This window comes from Cherax quadricarinatus, chromosome 49, assembly GCF_038502225.1.
Source record: "Cherax quadricarinatus isolate ZL_2023a chromosome 49, ASM3850222v1, whole genome shotgun sequence".
Taxonomy (NCBI): Eukaryota; Metazoa; Arthropoda; class Malacostraca; order Decapoda; family Parastacidae; genus Cherax; species Cherax quadricarinatus.
This window is the reverse complement of record NC_091340.1, coordinates 17,350,156-17,375,126: the sequence shown is the minus strand read 5'-3', so window position 1 is coordinate 17,375,126 and position 24,971 is coordinate 17,350,156. Positions and strand designations below refer to the sequence as shown.

Sequence of the window (24,971 nt, the reverse complement as noted above, 5' to 3'; positions counted from 1 at the left end):
CGCTTTACTGCGTTCCACTAATACGGACATTTCAAATTATGACCAAAACTCATTGTATGGCTCCCCCTGTCTTTCTAATACAGTCACCATGCCCTACCCTGTGTGTTTACATTCTCCATGAGCACAGCTCTCCATTATGTTTGGAAACTTGCCAAAATTTCAAGTGTGTTAAAGTTATTTCATATTTTATATATACATGTACTCTGATAATTATACTTATGTGTAACTGTACGTAAATAAACTTACACACTGTGCTGACATGCGGGTACACATTAAAATCACTAAGAGTGTCTTATTAGTCTTGAAGACGTCATATTAATAATGACAATAATAATGACACACATTTATAATCACTCTGCGGCGCATTAAATGTCGTATAAAACGCTAATACGTATAGACATTTTGCTTAATCCATTTATGGTATTTTTTCAAAATTATGTAATAAAAATGCTGTGTAACATATAAACATGATAAATACACCCACAGTAGAATAAATTATCATGAATATGAGATGTTTTTCCAGTCGTGTTGCCAGTGTCGGAAAGAATAATGTTTTCTCTAGTCCAACACCAAGGAAAATGTGTACACAATAGTATTACTAGGTAGTAGGTTGGTAGACATCAGCCACCCCTGGAGGTACTACCATCCTGCCATGTGAGTGTGAAACAGAAACCTGTAACTGTTTTACATGATGGTAGGATTGATGTCTTTTTTCTGTCTCATAAGCATGCTGGATAACAGGTATATCTTGCTACTTCTACTTACACTTAGATCACACTACAGAGGCATGCACATGCATATATATACAGTAGACCGTCGTTTAACATGAGTATTTGCGATCTCTGTTTTGTAATCACACTTGCACCTTTTGCAACAACAGCTTCCTTGATTGCCTTTTTGTTGCACAGGATAGTAGTGTTGGTTGAATGAGGTTTGTTGTATAACTTTTCCAACTCCGAGATACGCATTCCACTCTCGTACTTTTCTATTATCTCCTTTTTCAGTTCGATGGTACACCTCACCCTTTTTACCACAGGGTTGGCACTAGAAGCTTTCTTGAGGCCCATGGTGGCTTATTTAGTGGTTACAAGCAGTAAAAACAATAGAATAATACAAAATATATCGCAGGTACACATAGAATCGACCACAACAGCTTGTAAACAATGGCACACTGGCTGGTAGACTGGGTGACTGGCCGTGCCCGTTCACTGCACTGAGCGGACACGTTTGGGACAAAAGCTCCTAACCGAGTTTTTAGGTGTTATCTGAGCCAATTTTTTTACGCCAAAGCGAGGCGTTATCTGATTTTGGCACTATCCGATGCAGGTGTTAACTGAGGGTCCACTGTATACAGTGGACCCCCGCATAACGATCACCTCCGAATGCGACCAATTATGTAAGTGTATTTATGTAAGTGCGTTTGTACGTGTATGTTTGGGGGTCTGAAATGGACTAATCTACTTCACAATATTCCTTATGGGAACAAATTCGGTCAGTACTAGCACCTGAACATACTTCTGGATTGAAAAAATATCGTTAACCGGGGGTCCACTGTATATATATATTTTTTAATTCTTTGCAAATGGTAGTAGTATTTTTGTTTTATAGCATGTAACAACTTTTGCTTCTTTTTCAGAAATCTCAAAATGAAAAATCTGAGGAGAAACCTAAAAAAGATACCAAAGATCATAAGAGTAAAGAACCAGAGAAAGTGAAGGAGAGGAGAGACAAGAGGAGTTCTTCAGACAAGGACCGCAAGGAGAGGAGAGACTCTGCAGACAGGGAGCGACACAGACATAAAAGCAGAGATAGTGATAAAGACAGAAAGTCAAAAGATGATAAAAACAGAGATAAGGAAAAAGACAAGGATAACAGGGATAAGGAGAAAGACAAAGATAACAAGGATAAGGAAAGGGACAGAGACAAAGAGAGGGACAGGGATAAGGAGAGAGAAAGGGATAACAGGGATAAGGAAAGAGAAAGAGATAACAGGGATAAGGAAAGAGAGAAAGATAAAGCCAAATCTAAAGATGTTAATAAAGATGAGCACACTAGTGACCGAGAGAAGGACAAAATTCGAGATAAACACAGAAGTAGCAGGGATGGAGAGAGAGAGCGAAGTAAGACTTGTAGTAGTAGTACTGATAAAGATAGGAAAGATAAAGAAAGAAGAGTCTCTCGAGACAAAAAAGATGATCGGGAGAGAAGGCACAAAGAGAAACATAAAGACAGGAGGGACTCGAAAGATGAGAGAGACAGAAAAAGAAAAAATAGTGACAGAAAGCGAAAATATAGTGAATCTCGAGGCGATGATAGGAAGAGAAGAGAGAGTGAAAAAGACAGTTTAAAAAGAAAAGACAGTTGTGATGATGAGAAGCAAAAAGTAGAAGTGAGTACAAGTGAAGATGTGGTGTTTGATGTGCAGAGTCCGGGTAAACATTTGTCTTCGCACCTTGACCTTGATGCCAAAGATGCTGAGCCAACATCCACTGTAGTTGGGTAAGTCATTTGCAGTGCTTAGAAAGGTTATTTCGACTTAGCATACATATATCCTGTAGTTCCATTATATATATATATATTTTTTTTTTTTTTTTTTTTTTTTTCAACAAGTCGGCCGTCTCCCACCGAGGCAGGGTGACCCAAAAAAGAAAGAAAATCCCCAAAAAGAAAATACTTTCATCATCATTCAACACTTTCACCACACTCGCACATTATCACTGTTTTTGCAGAGGTGCTCAGAATACAACAGTCTAGAAGCATAAACATATAAAGATACACAACATATCCCTCCAAACTGCCAATATCCCAAACCCCTCCTTTAAAGTGCAGGCATTGTACTTCCCATTTCCAGGACTCAAGTCCGACTATATGAAAATAACCGGTTTCCCTGAATCCCTTCACTAAATATTACCCTGCTCACACTCCAACAGATCGTCAGGTCCCAAGTACCATTCGTCTCCATTCACTCCTATCTAACACGCTCACGCACGCTTGCTGGAAGTCCAAGCCCCTTACCCACAAAACCTCCTTTACCCCCTCTCTCCAACCCTTTCGAGGACGACCCCTACCCCGCCTTCCTTCCCCTATAGATTTATATGCTTTCCATGTCATTCTACTGTGATCCATTCTCTCTAAATGACCAAACCACCTCAACAACCCCTCTTCTGCCCTCTGACTAATACTTTTATTAACTCCACACCTTCTCCTAATTTCCACACTCCGAATTTTCTGCATAATATTTACACCACACATTGCCCTTAAACAGGACATCTCCGCTGCCTCCAACCGTCTCCTCGCTGCTGCATTTACCACCCAAGCTTCACACCCATATAAGAGTGTTGGTACTACTATACTTTCATACATTCCCTTCTTTGCCTCCATAGATAACGTTTTTTGACTCCACATATACCTCAACGCACCACTCACCTTTTTTCCCTCATCAATTCTATGATTAACCTCATCCTTCATAAATCCATCCGCCGACACGTCAACTCCCAAGTATCTGAAAACATTCACTTCTTCCATACTCCTCCTCCCCAATTTGATATCCAATTTTTCTTTATCTAAATCATTTGACACCCTCATCACCTTACTCTTTTCTATGTTCACTTTCAACTTTCTACCTTTACACACATTCCCAAACTCATCCACTAACCTTTGCAATTTTTCTTTAGAATCTCCCATAAGCACAGTATCATCAGCAAAAAGTAACTGTGTCAATTCCCATTTTGAATTTGATTCCCCATAATTTAATCCCACCCCTCTCCCAAACACCCTAGCATTTACTTCCTTTACAACCCCATCTATAAATATATTAAACAACCATGGTGACATTACACATCCCTGTCTAAGACCTACTTTTACCGGGAAGTAGTCTCCCTCTCTTCTACACACCCTAACCTGAGCCTCACTATCCTCATAAAAACTCTTTACAGCATTTAATAACTTACCACCTATTCCATATACTTGCAACATCTGCCACATTGCTCCTCTATCCACTCTATCATATGCCTTTTCTAAATCCATAAATGCAATATAAACTTCCCTATCTTTATCTAAATACTGTTCACATATATGCTTCAATGTAAACACCTGATCTACACATCCCCTACCCACTCTAAAACCTCCTTGCTCATCCGCAATCCTACATTCTGTCTTACCTCTAATTCTTTCAATTATAACCCTACCGTACACTTTTCCTGGTATACTCAGTAAGCTTATTCCTCTATAATTTTTACAGTCTCTTTTGTCCCCTTTCCCTTTATATAAAGGGACTATACATGCTCTCTGCCAATCCCTAGGTACCTTCCCCTCTTTCATACATTTATTAAACAAAAGTACCAACCACTCCAACACTATATCCCCCCCTGCTTTTAACATTTCTGTCATGATCCCATCAGTTCCAGCTGCTTTACCCCCTTTCATTTTACGTAATGCCTCACGTACCTCCCCCACACTTACATTCTGCTCTTCTTCACTCCTAAAAGATGGTATACCTCCCTGACCAGTGCATGAAATTACTGCCTCTGTTTCTTCCTTAACATTTAAAAGTTCCTCAAAATATTCTCGCCATCTACCCAATACCTCCATCTCCCCATCTACTAACTCCCCTACTCTGTTTTTAACTGACAAATCCATATTTTCCCTAGGCTTTCTTAACTTGTTTAACTCACTCCAAAATTTTTTCTTATTTTCATTAAAATTTCTTGACAGTGCCTCTCCCACTCTATCATCTGCTCTCCTTTTGCACTCTCTCACCACTCTCTTTACCTTTCTTTTACTCTCCATATACTCTGCTCTTCTTATAACACTTCTGCTTTGTAAAAACCTCTCATAAGCTACCTTTTTCTCTTTTATCACACCCTTTACTTCATCATTCCACCAATCACTCCTCTTTCCTCCTGCCCCCACCCTCCTATAACGACCAACTTCTGCCCCACATTCTAATACTGCATTTTTAAAACTATTCCAACCCTCTTCAACCCCCCCACTACTCATCTTTGCACTAGCCCACCTTTCTGCCAATAGTCGCTTATATCTCACCCGAACTTCCTCCTCCCTTAGTTTATACACTTTCACTTCCCTCTTACTTGTTGTTGCCACCTTCCTCTTTTCCCATCTACCTCTTACTCTAACTGTAGCTACAACTAAATAATGATCCGATATATCAGTTGCCCCTCTATAAACATGTACATCCTGGAGCCTACCCATCAACCTTTTATCCACCAATACATAATCTAATAAACTACTTTCATTACGTGCTACATCATACCTTGTATATTTATTTATCCTCTTTTTCATAAAATATGTATTACTTATTACCAAATTTCTTTCTACACATAGCTCAATTAAAGGCTCCCCATTTACATTTACCCCTGGCACCCCAAATTTACCTACTACTCCCTCCATAACATTTTTACCCACTTTAGCATTAAAATCCCCAACCACCATTACTCTCACACTTGATTCAAAACTCCCCACGCATTCACTCAACATTTCCCAAAATCTCTCTCTCTCCTCTACACTTCTCTCTTCTCCAGGTGCATACACGCTTATTATAACCCACTTTTCACATCCAATCTTTATTTTACTCCACATAATCCTTGAATTAATACATTTATAGTCCCTCTTTTCCTGCCATAGCTTATCCTTCAACATTATTGCTACTCCTTCTTTAGCTCTAACTCTATTTGAAACCCCTGACCTAATCCCATTTATTCCTCTCCACTGAAACTCTCCCACCCCCTTCAGCTTTGTTTCACTTAAAGCCAGGACATCCAGCTTCTTCTCATTCATAACATCCACAATCATCTCTTTCTTATCATCTGCACAACATCCACGCACATTCAGACTTCCCACTTTGACAATTTTCTTCTTCTTATTCTTTTTAGTAATCTTTACAGGAAAAGGGGTTACTAGCCCATTGTTCCCGGCATTTTAGTTGACTTTTACAACACGCATGGCTTACGGAGGAAAGATTCTTATTCCACTTCCCCATGGATATAAAAGGAAAATTAATAAGACCAAGAACTATTAAGATAAAATCAAAGAAAACTCAGATGAGTGTGTATAAATAAATGTGTACATGTATGTGTAGTGTGACCTAAGTGTAAGTAGAAGTAGCAAGACATGCCTGTAATCTTGCATATTTATGAGACAGACAAAAGACATCAGCAATCCTACCATCATGTAAAACAATCACAGGCTTCGTTTTACACTCACTTGGCAGGACGGTAGTACCTCCCTGGGTGGTTGCTGTCTACCAACCTACTACCTTAAATATATATATATATATATATATATATATATATTATATATATATATATATATATATATATATATACTTTTTTTTTTTTTTTTTTTTTTTTATTATCACACCGGCCGATTCCCACCAAGGCAGGGTGGCCCGAAAAAGAAAAACTTTCACCATCATTCACTCCATCACTGTCTTGCCAGAAGGGTGCTTTACACTACAGTTTTTAAACTGCAACATTAACACCCCTCCTTCAGAGTGCAGGCACTCACATATATATATATATATATATATATATATGTGAGGTAGGTAGTAGGTTGGTAGACAGCAACCACCCAGGGAAGTACTACCGTCCTGCCAGATGACTGTGAAACAGAAACCTGTAACTGTTTTGCATGATGGTAGCATTGCTGGTTTCTTTTTCTGTCTCATAAACACGCTAGATAACAGGGATATCTTGCTACTCCTACTTACACTTTGGTCACACTTCACAGACACGCACATGCATATATATATACATACATCTAGGTTTTTCTCCTTTTTCTAAATAGCTCTTGTTCCTCTTTATTTCTTCTATTGTCCATGGGGAAGTGGAAAAGAATCTTTCCTCCGTAAGCCATGCGTGTCGTATGAGGCGACTAAAATGCCGGAAGCAATGGGCTAGTAACCCCTTCTCCTGTAGACATTTACTAAAAAAGAGAAGAAGAAAAACTTTATAAATTTATAAAACTGGGATGCTTAAATGTGCGTGGATGTAGTGCGGATGACAAGAAACAGATGATTGCTGATGTTATGAATGAAAAGAAGTTGGATGTCCTGGCCCTAAGCGAAACAAAACTGAAGGGGGTAGGGGAGTTTCGGTGGGGGAAAATAAATGGGATTAAATCTGGAGTATCTGAGAAAGTTAGAGCAAAGGAAGGGGTAGCAGTAATGTTGAATGATCAGTTATGGAAGGAGAAAAGATAATATGAATGTGTAAATGCAAGAATTATGTGGATTAAAGTAAAGGTTGGATGAGAGAAGTGGGTCATAATAAGCGTGTATGCACCTGGAGAAGAGAGGAATGCAGAGGAGAGAGAGAGATTTTGGGAGATGTTAAGTGAATGTATAGGAGCCTTTGAACCAAGTGAGAGAGTAATTGTGGTAGGGGACCTGAATGCTAAAGTAGGAGAAACTTTTAGAGAGGGTGTGGTACGTAAGTTTGGGGTGCCAGGTGTAAATGATAATGGGAGCCCTTTGATTGAACTTTGTATAGGAAGGGGTTTAGTTATAGGTAATACATATTTTAAGAAAAAGAGGATAAATAAGTATACAAGATATGATGTAGGGCGAAATGACAGTAGTTTGTTGGATTATGTATTGGTAGATAAAAGACTGTTAAGTAGACTTCAGGATGTACATGTTTATAGAGGGGCCACAGATATATCAGATCACTTTCTAGTTGTAGCTACACTGAGAGTAAAAGGTAGATGGGATACAAGGAGAATAGAAGCATCAGGGAAGAGAGAGGTGAAGGTTTATAAACTAAAAGAGGTGGCAGTTAGGGTAAGATATAAACAGCTATTGGAGGATAGATGGGCTAATGAGAGCATAGGCAATGGGGTCGAAGAGGTATGGGGTAGGTTTAAAAATGTAGTGTTAGAGTGTTCAGCAGAAGTTTGTGGTTACAGGAAAGTGGGTGCGGGAGGGAAGAGGAGCGATTGGTGGAATGATGATGTGAAGAGAGTAGTAAGGGAGAAAAAGTTAGCATATGAGAAGTTTTTACAAAGTAGAAGTGATGCAAGGAGGGAAGAGTATATGGAGAAAAAGAGAGAGGTTAAGAGAGTGGTGAAGCAATGTAAAAAGAGAGCAAATGAGAGAGTGGGTGAGATCTTATCAACAAATTTTGTTGAAAATAAGAAAAAATTTTGGAGTGAGATTAACAAGTTAAGAAAGCCTAGAGAACAAATGGATTTGTCAGTTAAAAATAGGAGAGGAGAGTTATTAAATGGAGAGTTAGAGATATTGGGAAGATGGAGGGAATATTTTGAGGAATTGTTAAATGTTGATGAAGATAGGGAAGCTGTGATTTCGTGTATAGGGCAAGGAGGAACAACATCTTGTAGGAGTGAGGAAGAGCCAGTTGTGAGTGTGGGGAAAGTTCGTGAGGCAGTAGGCAAAATGAAAGGGGGTAAGGCAGCCGGGATTGATGGGATAAAGATAGAAATGTTAAAAGCAGGTGGGGATATAGTTTTGGAGTGGTTGGTGCAATTATTTAATAAATGTATGGAAGAGGGTAAGGTACCTAGGGATTGGCAGAGAGCATGCATAGTTCCTTTGTATAAAGGCAAAGGGGATAAAAGAGAGTGCAAAAATTATAGGGGGATAAGGAGGTTTTGTGGGTAAGGGGCTTGGACTTCCAGCAAGCGTGCGTGAGCGTGTTAGATAGGAGTGAATGGAGACGAATGGTACTTGGGACCTGACGATCTGTTGGAGTGTGAGCAGGGTAATATTTAGTGAAGGGATTCAGGGAAACCGGTTATTTTCATATAGTCGGACTTGAGTCCTGGAAATGGGAAGTACAATGCCTGCACTTTAAAGGAGGGGTTTGGGATATTGGCAGTTTGGAGGGATATGTTGTGTATCTTTATATGTGTATGCTTCTAGACTGTTGTATTCTGAGGACCTCTGCAAAAACAGTGATAATGTGCGAGTGTGGTGAAAGTGTTGAATGATGATGAAAGTATTTTCTTTTTGGGGATTTTCTTTCTTTTTTGGGTCACCCTGCCTCGGTGGGAGACGGCCGACTTGTTTAAAAAAAAAAAAAAAAAAAAAAGTCTGTTGAGTATACCTGGCAAAGTGTATGGTAGAGTTATTATTGAAAGAATTAAGAGTAAGACGGAGAATAGGATAGCAGATGAACAAGGAGGCTTTAGGAAAGGTACCCTGGGGGTGTGTGGACCAGGTGTTTACAGTGAAACATATAAGTGAACAGTATTTAGATAAGGCTAAAGAGGTCTTTGTGGCATTTATGGATTTGGAAAAGGCGTATGACAGGGTGGATAGGGGGGAAATGTGGCAGATGTTGCAGGTGTATGGTGTAGGAGGTAGGTTACTGAAAGCAGTGAAGAGTTTTTACGAGGATAGTGAGGCTCAAGTTAGAGTATGTAGGAAAGAGGGAAATTATTTCCCAGTAAAAGTAGGCTTTAGACAAGGATGTGTGATGTCACCGTGGTTGTTTAATATATTTATAGATGGGGTTGTAAGAGAAGTAAATGCGAGGATCTTGGCAAGAGGCGTGGAGTTAAAAGATAAAGAATCACACATAAAGTGGGAGTTGTCACAGTTGCTCTTTGCTGATGACACTGTGCTCTTGGGAGATTCTGAAGAGAAGTTGCAGAGATTGGTGGATGAATTTGGTAGGGTGTGCAAAAGAAGAAAATTGAAAGTGGATACAGGAAAGAGTAAGGTTATGAGGATAACAAAAAGATTAGGTGATGAAAGATTGGATATCAGATTGGAGGGAGAGAGTATGGAGTAGGTGAATGTATTCAGATATTTGGGAGTGGACGTGTCAGCGGATGGGTCTATGAAAGATGAGGTGAATCATAGAATTGATGAGGGGAAAAGGGTGAGTGGTGCACTTAGGAGTCTGTGGAGACAAAGAACTTTGTCCTTGGAGGCAAAGAGGGGAATGTATGAGAGTATATTTTTACCAACGCTCTTATATGGGTGTGAAGCATGGGTGATGAATGTTGCAGCGAGGAGAAGGCTGGAGGCAGTGGAGATGTCATGTCTGAGAGCAGTGTGTGGTGTGAATATAATGCAGAGAATTCGTAGTCTGGAAGTTAGGAGGAGGTGCGGGGTTACCAAAACTGTTGTCCAGAGGGCTGAGGAAGGGTTGTTGAGGTGGTTCGGACATGTGGAGAGAATGGAGCAAAACAGAATAACTTCAAGAGTGTATCAGTCTGTAGTGGAAGGAAGGCGGGGTAGGGGTCGGCCTAGGAAAGGTTGGAGGGAGGGGGTAAAGGAGGTTTTGTGTGCGAGGGGCTTGGACTTCCAGCAGGCATGCGTGAGCGTGTTTGATAGGAGTGAATGGAGACAAATGGTTTTTAATACGTGACGTGCTGTTGGAGTGTGAGCAAAGTAACATTTATGAAGGGGTTCAGGGAAACCGGCAGGCCGGACTTGAGTCCTGGAGATGGGAAGTACAGTGCCTGCACTCTGAAGGAGGGGTGTTAATGTTGCAGTTTAAAAACTGTAGTGTAAAGCACCCTTCTGGCAAGACAGTGACGGAGTGAATGATGGTGAAAGTTTTTCTTTTTTGGGCCACCCTGCCTTGGTGGGAATCGGCCAGTGTGATAATAAAAAAATAAAATAAAAAAGAATCTTTCCTTCGTAAGCCATGCGTGTTGTAAGTCAACTAAAATGCCGGGAACAATGGGCTAGTAACCCCTTTTCCTGTAAAGATTACTAAAAAGAATCAGAATAAGAAAATTGTGAAAGTGGGAAGTCTGAATGTGCGTGGATGTTGTGCAAATGATAAGAAAGAGATGATTGTGGGTGTTATGAATGAGAAGAAGCTAGATGTCCTGGCTTTAAGTGAAACAAAGCTGAAGGGGGTGGGAAAGTTTCAGTGGAGAGGAATAAATGGGATTAGGTCAGGGGGTTTCAAATAGAGTTAGAACTGAAGAAGGAGTAGCAATAATGTTGAAGGATAAGATATGGCAGGAAAAGAGGGACTATAAATGTATTAATTCAAGTATTATGTGGAGTAAAATAAAGGTTGGATGTGAAAAGTGGGTTATAGTAAGTGCACCTGGAGAAGAGAGAAGTGTAGAGGAGAGAGAGAGATTTTGGGGAATGTTGAGTGAATGCGTGGAGAGTTTTGAACCAAGTGTGAGAGTACTTGTGGTTGGGGATTTCAATGCTAAAGTAGGTAAAAATGTTGTGGAGGGAGTAGTAGGTAAATTTGGGATGCCAGGGGTAAATGTAAATGGGGAGCCTTTAATTGAGCTATGTGTAGAAAGAGATTTGGTAATAAGTAATACATATTTTATGAAAAAGAGGATAAATAAATAAATATACAAGGTATGATGTAGCATATAATGAAAGTAGTTTGTTAGATTATGTATTGGTGGATAAAAGGTTAATGGGTAGGCTCCAGGATGTACATGTTTATAGAGGGGCAACTGATACATTGGATCATTATTTAGTTGTAGCTACAGTTAGAGTAAGAGGTAGATGGGACAAGAGGAAGGTGGCAACAACAAGTAGGAGGGAAGTGAAAGTGTATAAACTAAGGGAGGAGGAAGTTTGGGTGAGATATAAGCGACTATTGGCAGAAAGGTGGGCTAGTGCAAAGATGAGTAGTGGAGGGGTTGAAGAGGGTTGGATGAGCTTTAAAAATGCAGTATTAGAATGTGTGGCAGAAGTTTGTGGTTATAGGAGAGTGGGGGCAGGAGGAAAGAGGAGTGATTGGTGGAATGATGAAGTAAAGGGTGTGATGAAAGACAAAAAGTTAGCTTATGAGAGGTTTTTTTACAAAGCAGAAGTGTTATAAGAACAGCAGAGTATATGGAGAGTAAAAGAAAGGTGAAGAGAGTGGTGAGAGAGTGCAAAAGGAGAGCAGATAATAGAGTGGGAGTGGCACTGTCAAGAAATTTTAATGAAAATAAGAAAAAATTTTTGAGTGAGTTAAACAAGTTAAGAAAGCCTAGGGAACGTATGGATTTGTCAATTAAAAACAGAGTAGGGGAGTTAGTAGACAGGGAGATGGAGGTACAGTGGACCCCTGGTTAACGATATTTTTTCATTCCAGAAGTATGTTCAGGTGCCAGTACTGACTGAATTTGTTCCCATAAGGAATATTGTGAAGTAGATTAGTCCATTTCAGACCCCCAAACATACACATACAAGCGCACTTACATAAATACACTTACATAATTGGTCGCATTGGGAGGTGATCGTTATGCGGGGGTCCACTGTATTAGGTAGATGGCAAGAATATTTTGAGGAACTTTTAAGTGTTGAGGAAGTAAGGGAGGTGGTAATTTCATGCACTGGCCAGGGAGGTATACCATCTTTTAGGAGTGAAGAAGAGCAGAATGTAAGTGTGGGGGAGGTACGTGAGGCATTATGTAGAATGAAAGGGGGTAAAGCAGCTGGAACTGATGGGATCATGACAGAAATGTTAAAAGCAGGGGAGGATATAGTGTTGGAGTGGTTGGTACTTTTGTTTAATAAATGTATGAAAGAGGGGAAGGTACCTAGGGATTGGCAGAGAGCATGTATAGTCCCTTTATATAAAGGGAAGGGGGACAAAAGAGACTGTAAAAATTATAGAGGAATAAGTTTACTGAGTGTACCAGGAAAAGTGTACGGTAGGGTTATAATTGAAAGAATTAGAGGTAAGACAGAATGTAGAATTGCGGATGAGCAAGGAGGCTTCAGAGTGGGTAGGGGATGTGTAGATCAAGTGTTTACATTGAAGCATATATGTGAACAGTATTTAGATAAAGGTAGGGAAGTTTTTATTGCATTTATGGATTTAGAAAAGGCATATGATAGAGTGGATAGAGGAGCAATGTGGCAGATGTTGCAAGTTTATGGAATAGGTGGTAAGTTACTAAATGCTGTAAAGAGCTTTTATGAGGATAGTGAGGCTCAGGTTAGGGTGTGTAGAAGAGAGGGAGAATACTTCCCGGTAAAAGTAGGTCTTAGACAGGGATGTGTAATGTCACCATGGTTGTTTAATATATTTATAGATGGGGTTGTAAAAGAAGTAAATGCTAGGGTGTTCGGGAGAGGGGTGGGATTAAATTATGGGGAATCAAATTCAAAATGGGAATTGACACAGTTACTTTTTGCTGATGATACTGTGCTTATGGGAGATTCTAAAGAAAAATTGCAAAGGTTAGTGGATGAGTTTGAGAATGTGTGTAAAGGTAGAAAGTTGAAAGTGAACATAGAAAAGAGTAAGGTGATGAGGGTATCAAATGATTTAGATAAAGAAAAATTGGATATCAAATTGGGGAGGAGGAGTATGGAAGAAGTGAATGTTTTCAGATACTTGGGAGTTGACGTGTCGGCGGATGGATTTATGAAGGATGAGGTTAATCATAGAATTGATGAGGGAAAAAAGGTGAGTGGTGCATTGAGGTATATGTGGAGTCAAAAAACGTTATCTATGGAGGCAAAGAAGGGAATGTATGAAAGTATAGTAGTACCAACACTCTTATATGGATGTGAAGCTTGGGTGGTAAATGCAGCAGCGAGGAGACGGTTGGAGGCAGTGGAGATGTCCTGTCTAAGGGCAATGTGTGGTGTAAATATTATGCAGAAAATTCGGAGTGTGGAAATTAGGAGAAGGTGTGGAGTTAATAAAAGCATTAGTCAGAGGGCAGAAGAGGGGTTGTTGAGGTGGTTTGGTCATTTAGAGAGAATGGATCAAAGTAGAATGACATGGAAAGCATATAAATCTATAGGGGAAGGAAAGAGGGGTAGGGGTCGTCCTCGAAAGGGTTGGAAAGAGGGGGTAAAGGAGGTTTTGTGGGCGAGGGGCTTGGACTTCCAGCAAGCGTGCATGAGCGTGTTAGATAGGAGTGAATGGAGACGAATGATACTTGGGACCTGACGATCTGTTGGAGTGTGAGCAGGGTAATATTTAGTGAAGGGATTCAGGGAAACCGGTTATTTTCATATAGTCGGACTTGAGTCCTGGAAATGGGAAGTACAATGCCTGCACTTTAAAGGAGTGGTTTGGGATATTGGCAGTTTGGAGGGATATGTTGTGTATCTTTATACGTATATGCTTCTAAGCTGTTGTGTTCTGAGCACCTCTGCAAAAGCAGTGATAATGTGTGAGTGTGGTGAAAGTGTTGAATGATGATGAAAGTATTTTCTTTTTGGGGATTTTCTTTCTTTTTTGGGTCACCCTGCCTCAGTGGGAGACGACCGACTTGTTGAAAATAAATAAATATATATATATATATATATATATATATATATATATATATATATATATATATATATATATATATATATATATATATATATATATATATATATATATATATATATATATATATATATATATATATATATATATATATATATATATATATATATATATATATATATATATCGGTGGGAGACGGCCGACTTGTTGAAAAAAAAATATATATATATAATATATATATATATATATATATTTATATATATTTATATATGTATATATATATTTTCAACAAGTCGGTCATCTCATATATATATATATATATGTAAACTGATTGAAATCAGTGATATATTTGTTTGTACTGACATATAGTCTGCTATAAACACCCTCTGTATGACAAAATGTTCCATTGCTGTTTGATTACCTTTCATATCACTTTTGATATTGTGAATTGAACTTTGATCTTGAATTTTTTCATATCTTAATGTAATTACAATAGTCCTATTATACTTAGAGTTTACAGTTTTAAAATTTAATTTTACCTGACAGTATATTTTTCTTTATTTTAGTAGCCCAGAGGTGTTGGAGGTAATAGACTGTGCATCACCATACAGAGTTGGTGGAATGAAATCACCAGTACTTTTTCCTGAGAATCAGTCAATGCCCCCACTACCACCTGACTCTCCAGGATATATGCCTCCTCTACCTACTTATGATGGTTCAGAGTTTTCGCCCATACCAGACACACCTACGACCACTACACTACAGTATGATGTGTGCACGACTCCTCCACTTCCTGATGAGATTCCATCGACTCCACCCCTTCCTAGTGAGGAAGTTCCAAGTGCTCCTCCTCTCCCTGATGGTGAAAGTCCTTCTACTCCACCTCCTCCTCTCCCAGATGATGATATTCCATGTACTCCTCCTCCTCTTCCTGATGAAGATTTTCCTGACACTCCTCCTCTGCCAATTGAGGATGTGCCTCTTACTTCTCCACTGTTAGTGTCTGGAGGTTCTACTACACCCCCTTTACCAAGAGAAAGTAAGCCTCTTGCACCAGCACCAGCACCAGCACCAGCGTATTCAGGAGCAGTCTTACCACAACCACCATTGTCGTCTGATTTCAACAATGAATCAGAAAGGTTAACTCCACCTCATGTGGGTGTTCATAAAGCAACTGTTTCCTCAGTTAATTTGCCTGCTGTCAATTCTGGTGAATCATTGAATGTTTGGAAAGGAATCATACACATGCCTGATGTGGCCAAGTTTCAGGCATCTGCATTTGAGGTAAGCCACATATGTAAGTTTTTAATAATATTTTTTTTATAAAGAGCACAATGGATTTTAGTTTATAATACAAAATCTGTGATAAATTTGAAGCAGTTATATACATTTAAGGGGCTTGGACATCCAAGGAATGAGTGGAGGCAAGTGGTTTTTGGGACTTCATGAGCTGTTGGAGTGTGAGCAAAATATCATTTTGTGGAGGGATTCAGAAAAAATGATTTGCAGACTTGGGTCCTGGAGGTGGGAAATACATAGCCTGCACTCTGAAGGTGAGATGATACTGATATGCTATACAACACAGGGATCAGCAACTATGCTGACAGCTCGGTCATGTTACGTATGTCGTCTCGACATATACTGCTATCTATAGGCTGAACAGGCAGGTGGTTCTAGGCTGATTCTATACAATAACAAATTCATATATAACTTAGAATTAATGGATGGTATCATAATGGATGTTAACAAAATGAGTTTTACGTAATGGGTGTTAACGTAATCACTTTTAACGTAATGCATTACAAACTATAAGAACAAATCATTGTACAATATGGATGGAATTGATCGATCGATCTGTATTCATGCACTCTACAGATTCTGAGGAAGAATAAATATATATATACACAAGGTGAAATTAACAGCAAAGGCATCTGGTGCGCACTCAGATCATTACTGTCAAATTCTCAGAATACGGAGGGAACGTGAATACGAAAAAAAAAAATTCTGAAAAAACTAATCAGTTAATAACAAACAGTTGACAATTTACTTCATCTTGGACATCTAGTTATACAGACTATGTACATTTAAACCCAATTTCTCCGAGGGTGAGGTTTACATATGCAGAATGGTTATCATCTCTGGGAGGATCGAATTCCTCTGCAGTGGCTAACACATGCCTTGACTGAGGGAGATCTGAACGAGTATCTACAAAAGATACTTGTGGGTTTCTGATTACTTGTCGAGTACGCAAGGAATAACGACATTCAGGTTGGTTATCTGACTGAGTATTTGAGGTAGAGGGTACAGAGTCAAGAGGATTTTCAGCATCTGTCACATTAGTCTGGGTAGCAATATCATCAACATCGCATACTAATTTCATACGATCTAAATGCGATTCTTTGTACTTACCAGTACTAATTTCTCTAACCTTATACTTATTACCAGAGATATGTTCTACAACTCGATAAGGTCCGACAAACTTTTGATCGAGCTTAGGCATTGCGGATGTTTTGTTGAAATTTGTCAGCATTGCTCTCGAACCTACTTTTACTTCTGACGGCTTAGCACGGCTATTAGTTACTTTAGTAAATTCTGCTGTTGATTTATGAAGTGTTTCACGGATTCTTCTAAAAACACTTTGAGCCATGCTGGTACGAGTTGCTACAAAATCATCAGGGTTATAATTAGGTTTCGGAGTGGAATATAACAACTCATAGGGTAAACGCTTGTCTACACCATCCAATGCATAATGTGGAGTATCACCTATGGAAGCATTGTAAGCAGAATTTATGGCACACTGGACATCTGGTATGACTTCATCCCAAGTTTCACTATTGGGGTTGATAGTGGCTTTCAGGACATCAAGTACTTTCTTATTGGTTTGTTCGGCTAACCCATTGCTGGCAGGATGATGAGGAACAATGGTGGATTTAGAGATCTTGTATAAAGTACACAAATTTTCAAGAATCTCATTACAGAATTCACCTCCATTATCTGTTACTAAGGACTTTGGGGTGGTATGCCTGCAGATAATGCATTCTTTAAACGCTTTAGCTACTGTCTCTGCAGTCTTATCTGCAATAGGAACTAACTCACAATATCTGGTGAAATGGTCTACCATAACACACAGATGTTTGTTGCCTTGGAGGGAACATTTAAAATTGGTTAACAAGTCAAAGGCAACTCTTTCCCATGGTTCGCTAGTGGTTGGGTACACTTGGATTGGATTAGGACCATTGACATTCCCTTTATGTTGCATACAGACACTACATTTCTTAACATACTCGGAAATGTCAGTTGCCATACGTGGCCAAAAGTATTTCATTCTGGCTTGTTTCACAGAACGATCCATACCAGGGTGTGCAACACCTGGTGCATCGTGAACTAGCTGTAGAGCTACGTTCACTAGTGACTGTGGAATTACTAACTGGTACACTCTTCTGCTTGGAGTACCCAACTCGGCTGTTCGATACAGTAATTCTTGGCTCATTACAAAGTCACTAATGGGTGCTGGTGGCTTCACAGTAAGAATAAGATCTTCCTGGAGCAGGAATCGAATCACACCAGACCACATGGGATCTGTTCTTTGGGCATTTTTGACATGCTCAACAGTAAATGGAGGATCTGCAGTAACTACACTAACGTGTCACGATAAAGCATCTGCGACTACATTTGACTTGCCAGGTAAATGTTCAAAAGTGGGATTGAACTCTTGGATAGTCAAGGTCCATCTGGCTAACCTTCCAGTAGGTTGTTTGTTCTGGAATAAAGGTATCAGTGGTGCATGGTCTGTCAAGACATGAACAGGGTACTGGTAAATAATGTCTCAGAAGTGCTTTAAAGACCATACTATTGCTAAAGCTTCTTGCTCCGTTACTGTATAATTACGTTCAGCCTTCATAAGGACTCGGCTAGCAAATGCAACTGCGTTGTACTTGCCATCAGTCTTCTGAGCTAGTACGGCACCTATGCCAGTTGAACTAGCATCAGTTGTCAGATAGAAAGGCTTAGCAAAATCTGGGAATTTCAAAATTGGAGCAGATGTTAGCTTTTCTTTTAGAGTTTGGAATGCTCTTTCTTGACGGAAGGTCCAAACGAAAGGAGCATCTTTCTTAAGCAATTCAGTTAGCGGAGCTGCTATTGAAGAAAAATTTGCAATGAAAGATCTGTAGAAACCTGCTAGACCCACAAAGGATCTTAAAGCATCAGCAGTTTTGGGAGTTGGAAAATTTAATACTGCAGTTACTTTACTTTGATCAGTCGTAACCCCTCTAGGAGTGACTACGTGACCCAGAAACTTAATTTCTGATCTGAAAAATTGACATTTGGACAGTTTGATCTTTAAATTGGCTTCTTCAAGCTTGCCAAGTACTATATCAAGTCTTTTCAGGTGTGTATCCACATCTTCGGACATGACGATTACGTCATCTAAGTACACCATAAGTGCTTTACCTATAAGACCTCTAAAGATGTTGGTCATGAGTCTAGAGAACGTGATAGGTGACGATCGTAATCCAAAAGCCATTCGTAGGAAATGATAATGACCTGTGGGAGTGGAGAATGCAGTTAACTCTTGGCTGTCCTCATGAAGAGGGACTTGCCAAAACCCTTGTAACAAGTCCAGGGTCGAGAAGACTTTGTTATCTCCGATATTGCGTAAAAGATCACCTAGTACAGGAAGTGGGAAGCGATCTGGAATAGTTTTCACATTTAACTTCCTAAAGTCATTCACTGGGCGCCAAGTGCCATCCTTCTTAGGCACTAGGATCAAGGGCGCATTCCAGGGTGAATTGCTGTGTGCAATAACTCCATCATTGAGCATTTGATTGATCAGTTCTTCTGCGACAGCAACTTGGGAATGGGGCATTCTGTACGCAGGTATATAAATAGGTCTAGTACCAGGTTCAAGTGGACTACGATGGGACAATAAGTTCGTTACACCCATCTTCTCACCTGGTAAGGCAATGGCGTTACAACGTTTGTTCAACAAAGTCAACAAACGCTTGACTTCGTCTGGGAAGTCAGTGGGAGCTAAGTCTTTCTCCTCAACTGGTGGAATGGATTGATCCAACAGAGTGGATGAGGTCTCCACTGTTGAAATAGCACCGACCCACTGGTCAGGTGGCACGTCATCCTGTACTTGAACAGGGTAAGGATAGTGAACTAGGTCAACGAGGTTGGTATTTGTTCTGAGACGAACACTGTGACCCGAAGTGTTAGCAAGGAGTAAATGGATCTTACTGTCTCTTACAATGTGTAAGGAAGGTTCAACAAATAAACCCTTGACCTTGCAGAAATCACTGTCAACTAGGACGTTATCACCATCTGGAACATTAGGAACAACAACAGACACTCTAGTGAGAGCACTAGCCGCAACAGAGACGTCTTTCTGCAGACGGCATGTGACATCAACAAGAGATGGCATTACTAGTTTCAAGTAATCGTTTTCTGACAAGGCATCCCCTGTGGAGAAACTACTACTCGAACTAGCAGTCATTGCAGGGATAGGCTGTGCACTCAAGGCAGTCTGAGTGTCCTCGGACACTTGAGGCAACGGAACACTATCTTGCAAGTCTGAAGGTGTAGGTGGAACACAGATGGGAGTGACAGAGTTACCAGTGCCTGACCGCTTGGGTACGCTACTGGAGAATGCATTGGCTTGTAAGGACTTAATCCGTACATCATACTCTGCAGCAGTATGACAGATTTCTGATCCAAGCTGGTAACCCCAGAATGGAACGATCAAGTCGTCAATTTGGGCATGCCATCGGTACGGGTCAAGCACAATGCGTAAGTCTCGCATGGAAGCAAATCCCAGTAGAAGGTCACCAGGGAAAGTAATCTGGTCGACAACAAGAAAAGCAGCAGTAAAGTCTCTGCCTTGGATAGTAAAGGTGAGCGAAGTCTGACCTCGGACTCGCAGAAGGGAACCAGCTACTCCACTGAGGGAGGTTACAGTAGTTGGTTCAACGAGGAGGACACAAGCTAGACCTAATGATATTAACTTGCGCACCAGAGTCCATGAACACATGAACGGGCGCATTATGGACAGAAGCTTGTACTAAAGGACCAATCGTTTCGTTAGGAGTTATATGCAAACAGAAAGGTGGGTTGTCATCGGAGAAGGCATTTTCTACTTCATCCCCAAATTCCTCTACTTTAGAGACGTGTGAAGCAGCATCAACAGCAGGGTTGTCATTCTCAAGGCTGGCTAAGGCTTCATAGGAATTTTGGACTGGGATGGTGTACTCGTTATCACCTACTACTGTCACGACTGGATGAGTAGACTTGGGCGCTCGGATTCCCCCGAATTGGAAGAATGAGCCTGGTTCTGGTTAGTTTGTGAACCATGACGTCTGTTTCCTCTCCTGGCTCTGCGGTTGGAACGGCCACGGAAAGATCTAGAGTACTGCAGGTTGTAGAGAGCATTGCACTCAGATGTGTCATGTCCATGAATTCTATGATAAGTACAGTAGGGAAGATCTGACTGGTACTCATCATCAGTACGACGCTTCTTAGGGTGACTATCATGACAATTAATAGCAATATGGCCATGGTAACCACAATTGTAACAAGTTCTTTGACTGTGGATACTGTACATACTACGGGTGCTACGGGAATGATGGCTTTTAACACTAGCTTTGGATGATGGACGCGAGTGATTAAGGTTGGGAGTTTTGGTAGTAGCACAAACTAGAGGAGATACAGGAGTAGACAAAGTGGTTGGCATAGACTTACGATAAGGGAAGGTTCCCTTGGGACACAAATTTCGTACATGGATGAGAGCTGCGAGCGGTCCCATAGTAGCATCTAGCGGACTTGAATTGTACACATACATAGATGTCAGTGGCATTAGTTGTTTAACCCTTTCAGGGTCCGTCCTGTAGATCTACGGCTTTACGTTCAGTGTCCAAACCGTAGATCTATGTCATAAGCTCAGCTCACTCTGATAAACTGTGAGTGGCACATTTGGGCCTAGATATGAGAGAATACATCTATGTGGTATGTGTGCACCACATAAAACAGATCCTGCAGCACACTGTGTATAATGAGAGAAAAAACTGAAATCACGATTTTTTTATTAAAACAGCGACTTAGCAGTGTTTTTTTGTATGTTTTTTATAGTTGTATTTGCGATTTCTTAGTCTCATGTGGTAGAATGGAAGACATATTACAGAAATAGAGATGATTTTGATTGGTTTTAGCACTGGAAATGGCTTGAAACTGAGCTCAAAGTAGCAGAAATGTTAAATTTTTGCCGATGTTCAAGAGTAAACAAACGACCTCACACGTCTAATACACGCCAGCTGGTGGGTCTGATATGCATTCACAAATATGGTGATGATATTTATACAATTATTACAGTATTGCATAACAGTAAATCTTCTATTTTTTGGTGTGAATAAAAATTCATTATGTGAATAAAAAATCAAAATGGAATTTATTTGTAAAGCCTCAAAATGTAACTAATGAACAGAGGAAATGTTAGTTTAGTTCCAGGAATACCTACATTGTTTATTCTGGACCCTATTTTTAAATTGGAATATTTTGAACTTTGTGTTAAATTGGCCAAATTAACAATTTCCGATCACTTTAATTTGTAGTTGAAACAGTTGACTTGGCGATTTCTTGTGCTCAATCGATAGAATAGAAGTAATACTAGTGAAATAGCTAAGAATTTGGTTGACTGGAATAATGTAATTGGCCTAAAATGGGAGTCAAAGTCGGCAAAATCGCCGCTTCGTAAATATCGCTGACACATCAAAATTCGCGAGAGCATAATTTCGTCAATTTTCCATCAAATTTTGTACTTTTTGTTTTATTACCTTCACAAAAAGATTCTCTTCCGTTTCATAAGAAAAAATAACAAATTTTTTTTTTTAAATTCTTGGACACTGGGGCACCACTTCAGATTTGGGCCTTGGACCCTGAAGGGGTTAATAACTCCAAATGCGGCTAATTTGGCAAACCCATCAAGGGCTGGTTTATCGTTATCTTTAAGGTACTTGGAATTTTGACCTGCTTTAACGAATGAAGACATTAGGTTATTAAGACGAAGAGCAAACTCATCTAATGACTCTTCTGGTCTCGGAGCTGTGCAAACTAATTCTTTGAGAACAACAAACGGATTGGTTTCTCGCACCGGTTCAAGATAATTACGAATTAACTGTTCATAATCTTGCCACCTGGTCAGATCTTGAAAATCCTCCATACGAATTAAGTTAAGTACATGTGAGGCTGCTGGAGAACGGGCTAGACTCTCCTTTCCGAACTGATTAAACAACTCTCAGATGGAAGACCATCAACTGAAGCATCAGCTCTGGCTCGAACAGCGGTAAACCAACCTTCAAGGTTGTCTGGGTTACCATTGAAGAATGGCATAGCATCATACGGATCACGACTAAAATTACGCAGGCTAGAAGTCTGAGTATGTCTATCGTTTGATAAGGAGTTACTCGAATTTTGAGCTGACGCATTAATGGTTGTACTAGCAGCATGTGCTGAGGCATCGGTTGAGAAGACTTGAGACATATTTGCAAAATGTAAAACAAGAATTTAGAGAAACAAAAGAAAACATAACTGAGGAACACACAACATAGTGAACTTAAATGGGAAGAAAAAAATGCTTAACTATTCTGCATAAGTAATTAAAAATTGACAGATCACACAGTAAGTAAAGAACTCACACAAGAAAAATACGCAACTGAATGAACAACACTTTGAAAATCAAGAGAACTTGTACTTTACTCAAATCTGATTTGCTCAATTTTACTTTAAATTGAATGAATGGCACAGTGAGTTGTCTTGACTTTCAATGCAATAGGGAAACACACAATAAAATGATAAAATGGACTCAATAAAGCTTGTGCAAAATAAAACAAACTGGGACACAATTCACTGGAATAAAATAAAATGGCAAAGAAAGAATAAAATATTATGCACAGAACAGAGCATATGAAACTGCACTGAAATAAACTGTAGCAATATTGCAAATGACAATTGCTAATCAAAAAGTATTGCACAACACTGCATAAAATCTCTGCAAGAAAAACTTTAATGGCAACACAATATTTGCACAAGAATTATTGCAAAATGAGTCAATGTGCAATAATAAAAAAATATTACACACACAAGAAAAGAAATATATCAAGGAATGAACTGAGGGAACACTTTGACTCTTAACTGCACTCAAGCAACACTTAACAAGCAAAGGAACAATTTACTCTAAAAGAAGAACTTAAAAATTGCACTAAGAGTGAATTTGTTCAATGAAACATGAAAAATAATAGGTGCTAAAAACACAGAACAAAAAAGTTTGAACACTTACAGTGATGCAGAACACAGCATATCAACATAAACACAATACAGTGGACCCCCGCATAATGATCACCTCCGAATGCGACCAATTATGTAAGTGTATTTATGTAAGTGCGTTTTTACGTGTATGTTTGGGGGTCTGAAATGGACTAATCTTCTTCACAATATTCCTTATGGGAACAAATTCGGTCAGTACTGGCACCTGAACATACTTCTAGAATGAAAAAATATCGTTAACCGGGGGTCCACTGTACTAGAATTTTCTTGCAATGAAACTTGGTATGTGAAAAATTTTGATAATAATTTCTTGCTTGCACAAAATAATGGCACTATTGTCTGTGGAAATAAGACGAATTAGACACTGGCTAAATGAAAGAATATGAACACAAAAAAAAATGTTCAACACACAGGGAACAAAACAAGAATACACAAATGCTGGGATGAAAGAAATATATATATAATGGAGACAACACTGAGTTGTGATGCAGAATATAACTAAATAAATTACTGAATTCACTGGAATACTGAGAACACTAGGTGATTCTGAAGTGTAAACACAAGTTCTATACTGCTCATATGTTGCATACACAACAAAGGAAAACACTAAGTACTTACTTCAAGTGTATAAAAAGACACACAACACAACAGACATAAGATAATGCATGGAAATTAACACTGAATTAAGGAGATAAAAAGATTATTGCAAACAAACACTGAGTCTGTTTGAGAGTCACTGAATGTCACTAAGAAAATCACTGGAACACAAAAGAAATGTCTCAACACTCGCAAATGTCTCTATGAAAAAAATATCGCTGTAACGACTTGGTGAAGAATAAGGTTGATGGTGGAAGGTTGGAGGATTGTTTATGTCGTCTTGCTGCTGTCCTCTGCACACGTGATCGTAGAATTGTGCTTACATCGACGATAGACTTCACACAGGAGGCTTTTAACGGTTGGCGCCACTGTCGAAGACACACTCTAGCTCTTGACCCCCTATGTGGTCCTTAAAATATGGTGCTACAACCCTTAGTAGTGCGCCAAAACACTGGTAGAGGTTGGGTGAGTACCACAACACAGTGAGAGAGTGGTTGGGTTTATGGGTAAACAGGGCTAAGGCATCTGAGGCCGCGTGGTGAGTTAGTGGGGTTAGCAGGGCTAAGACCGAGACCGCGTGGTGAGACACACGTGGTCGTGGGCCTATGGGTTGAACGGCGTAAGCCTCACTGAGGACACCCACACTGCTGCGAAGATAATTCTAAGCTGGCTGGCTTGAAATACACCCACGAAATACCACAACACCACAAGGATGAAAAAGAGCACTCAGAATGGCTTGGAGCTTGAATCACAAGCGATGAAGACTACTCACGTGGCTTACTTGAGTACTGGGGTAAGACACCTGGGTTAGTTGCTAGCTGGCTTATCTTAACCCTTCACACAGAATAGCTTGATAACTTCTCACGA

At 39.7% G+C, this 24,971-nt stretch overlaps 1 protein-coding gene across 3 annotated transcripts in view; it reads left to right on the top strand.

Moving 5' to 3' along the window:
• pps (protein partner of snf) overlaps nucleotides 1-24,971 on the top strand; it is a 593,176-nt gene that overhangs the window by 419,440 nt on the left and 148,765 nt on the right. For all 3 annotated transcript variants that reach the window (XM_070095224.1, XM_070095226.1, XM_070095225.1), the window contains 2 exons: nucleotides 1,637-2,499; nucleotides 14,759-15,476. In XM_070095224.1, the coding sequence (XP_069951325.1) occupies nucleotides 1,637-2,499; nucleotides 14,759-15,476 (1,581 nt within the window). The remainder of the gene's footprint in view (nucleotides 1-1,636; nucleotides 2,500-14,758; nucleotides 15,477-24,971) is intronic.